The sequence below is a fragment of the Ochotona curzoniae genome, unplaced genomic scaffold (genome assembly GCF_017591425.1).
Source record: "Ochotona curzoniae isolate NIBS_2020 unplaced genomic scaffold, NIBS_Ocur_1.0 scaffold_2476, whole genome shotgun sequence".
Lineage (NCBI taxonomy): Eukaryota > Metazoa > Chordata > Mammalia > Lagomorpha > Ochotonidae > Ochotona > Ochotona curzoniae.
Window position 1 is genome coordinate 8,440,001 of NW_024467095.1, and position 2,500 is coordinate 8,442,500.

At 37.9% G+C, this 2,500-nt stretch overlaps 1 protein-coding gene across 7 annotated transcripts in view; it reads right to left on the reverse strand.

Annotated features, from left to right (window-relative positions):
• FOXP2 (forkhead box P2) overlaps positions 1-2,500 on the reverse strand; it is a 236,817-nt gene that overhangs the window by 33,836 nt on the left and 200,481 nt on the right. For 6 of the 7 annotated variants that reach the window (XM_041001978.1, XM_041001977.1, XM_041001979.1 and 3 more), the window contains one exon: positions 1,630-1,713. In XM_041001978.1, coding sequence (XP_040857912.1) covers positions 1,630-1,713 — 84 coding nt within the window. Of the gene's footprint in view, positions 1-1,495; positions 1,714-2,500 lie in introns of those variants that run through there. The other variant, XM_041001983.1, reaches the window with a different exon arrangement.

Sequence of the window (2,500 nt, forward strand, 5' to 3'; positions counted from 1 at the left end):
TCTTCTTTCAAACCAATTTGAGGCCAGTCGTGCAGTTCCCCACTTCAGATATCGCTAGTTCCAAAGGGAACTTTAAACTGTGGTTTCATTTTAAATCGCTCATCTAAGATTCTGTATTAATTGCCCACCATCAAACGCAATTAGCAATTCTTTCATGTGTGGTTTATGTAATGTAATACTTCAATTACATTATTCATTCAGGTTCTGTTTTGGATTATAGGCTGAAAATTCTTTATTAGTGTAGATGTAACCATGCTGCTGGAGTTTTAAAAAATTTACTGATTGAATAATTAATTGGAAAAGAACAAGCTGCAGATTCCTGATGGATTTATGAGACAATTATTCTGTCTTGTGATTATCTACATTATACTATAGAAGCAAGGCGGGGTGACTCTCATGGAAGGGAAAGTCATCAATACAGAATCAAAAGGAGTCTCCAAACTTTATATTTTATTTTAAAAACTCATACATCCCAGAGGTTTTTTTTTTTTTAAAAAAAGTAGTATGTCAGATTCTAAAAAACGCTCATCTCCTGTCTATTAAAAATGTGTTGACAATACTCCATGTGTAAATATAATTCCAAGGAAGAGCTCTAAGATACTAACAGAAACACCTTAGTAGAGTTTAAGTCAGTCTGGTCCTTGTGCCAAAAAGATGCATTTCTGCTGGTAATAAGTGATGAGCAGAACTGAGACACGGGGGGGAAGTCAGACAACACAATGCATCTTCTATCCACTTCCGCCTCCCTACAAAACCAAACATTTTTTTTTTTCTTTAGCCTAAAGAAATGCATGGAGAAGCAAGACTGGCAATCCCTAATCATTAGGCTATACAGACGCCTTATTAAAAAGTATCCCACAAACTTTCATTAAACCAGAGTTATCCAGTTGATTACTCTAAGTTTCTGTGCAAACATTAGCTGAGTGACATAACAGTATATTCTTTCTCTACGCGCTGTGTATCTGCCTACATTATCAGGTTGATCTTAAGTCTTGACTCCTTTTGAAGGAAAATGTGGTTTGTATTTTCTGTAATCACCCATTGTTCCTTTGTGATAAGCTCTCTAAATTAGCATCATGTATAACATAGAGCAGGACATATCAATATGTGGAATACATCTTAACTGAAATAACCAAAAAAAAAAAAAAAGGACAAAATTGGCTGAAAAAATACTGTGACATTTTTGACAAAATCTTTGACCCTCCCCCCCAAAAAAAAAATCTAGATGTATCTTTTGATTGAACAACATCTCCTTCGGCCCAGCAATCCCTTCTGATTGTGATTTGTACTGGGACTGCATGTCAGCTAGCTCAGAGTGGGTTTCCTTTTAATATCTGTAAACCTATCTCAGAAAGATATTTTCTCTGGCTTCAGCCTCAAGGCAGTGATTGTACACTGATAGGTGTACTTTGTTTAGTGTCACCCACGGTGTAGATTGGATAGATTTTGTAAAAGATAGCATTACTTTAAAAGAAACATACAATTTGACAAGCGATTGCATTTTACTTTCATTTTATTGCCATATTTTTCATCACACTCATTGTTTTCTAACTGTCACTAAATTGTTCATTTTCTTAGTCTGTTACAGCGGTAGAGCTATTTACTGTTTATAAAGCAATATGCACTTACAGGTTTGGGAGATGGTTTGGGTTCTGAGGGTCGCATGTGCAAGTGGGTCATCATTGCTTGAAGACGTTCTCGTTCTTTAGAAAGCTGTTAAGCAAGAGTGAGATCAGAAGCATTTCAGAAATGACTGATACAGCTATTTTATCGCAGTGATACATCTTATCATTGAGCTTGTCTCCGAGTAATGATTCCTGCATATAAAAGTCTGTGGCAGTGGGAACTTATCTGGGAGGAATTGCAACTTTAGCTGTGGTGGGGGGAGCTGGGGGTAAGACTTTTATAGCTTTCCTTATGTTAAAAGGTCAGAGAAAACAAATAACACTTCATCTTTTTGTCAATAAGAGAATTGAGGTCACCGTTGCCTAGACAGTAACAAGTTACTGAAACCATAAATTAGAAGGCCCATGGTGTCTCTTTAAAGTCCTGTGGACACTGTTAGCAATGGACTAGTGCCAACAGCTGTGCAGGGGTGAAGGGTTCTCAAAGCGAAGTGCCTGCCAGGATTGTCTACACACTTCATGCATTCCCAGTGAGGTCCAGTTAGTGCCCCCTGCAATCTGCCATCATCAATCTAATTCAATAGAGTGACAGAGACCAGGCAGTGTGAAACGCTGAACTCTGCCACCGAGTCGGCATCCACACTTGCACTGGGTCTCATTACAACTGACGGACCTTACTTTTCCATCAGTCAGAAACAGCAGAAAGAAAAAAAAAAGGCCTAATTGGTCGCACCGCAGAGTGTATCGTCAGCTACATTCTCAGGTTTTAGTCTTCCTTTTACAGACAGTAAACAGGTTTACCAACAGCTTTTGAAACTTTAAGAGTCAAGATGCTCTTGATGCAGCTTGATTATTTCACAAGTCAAAATAAAATG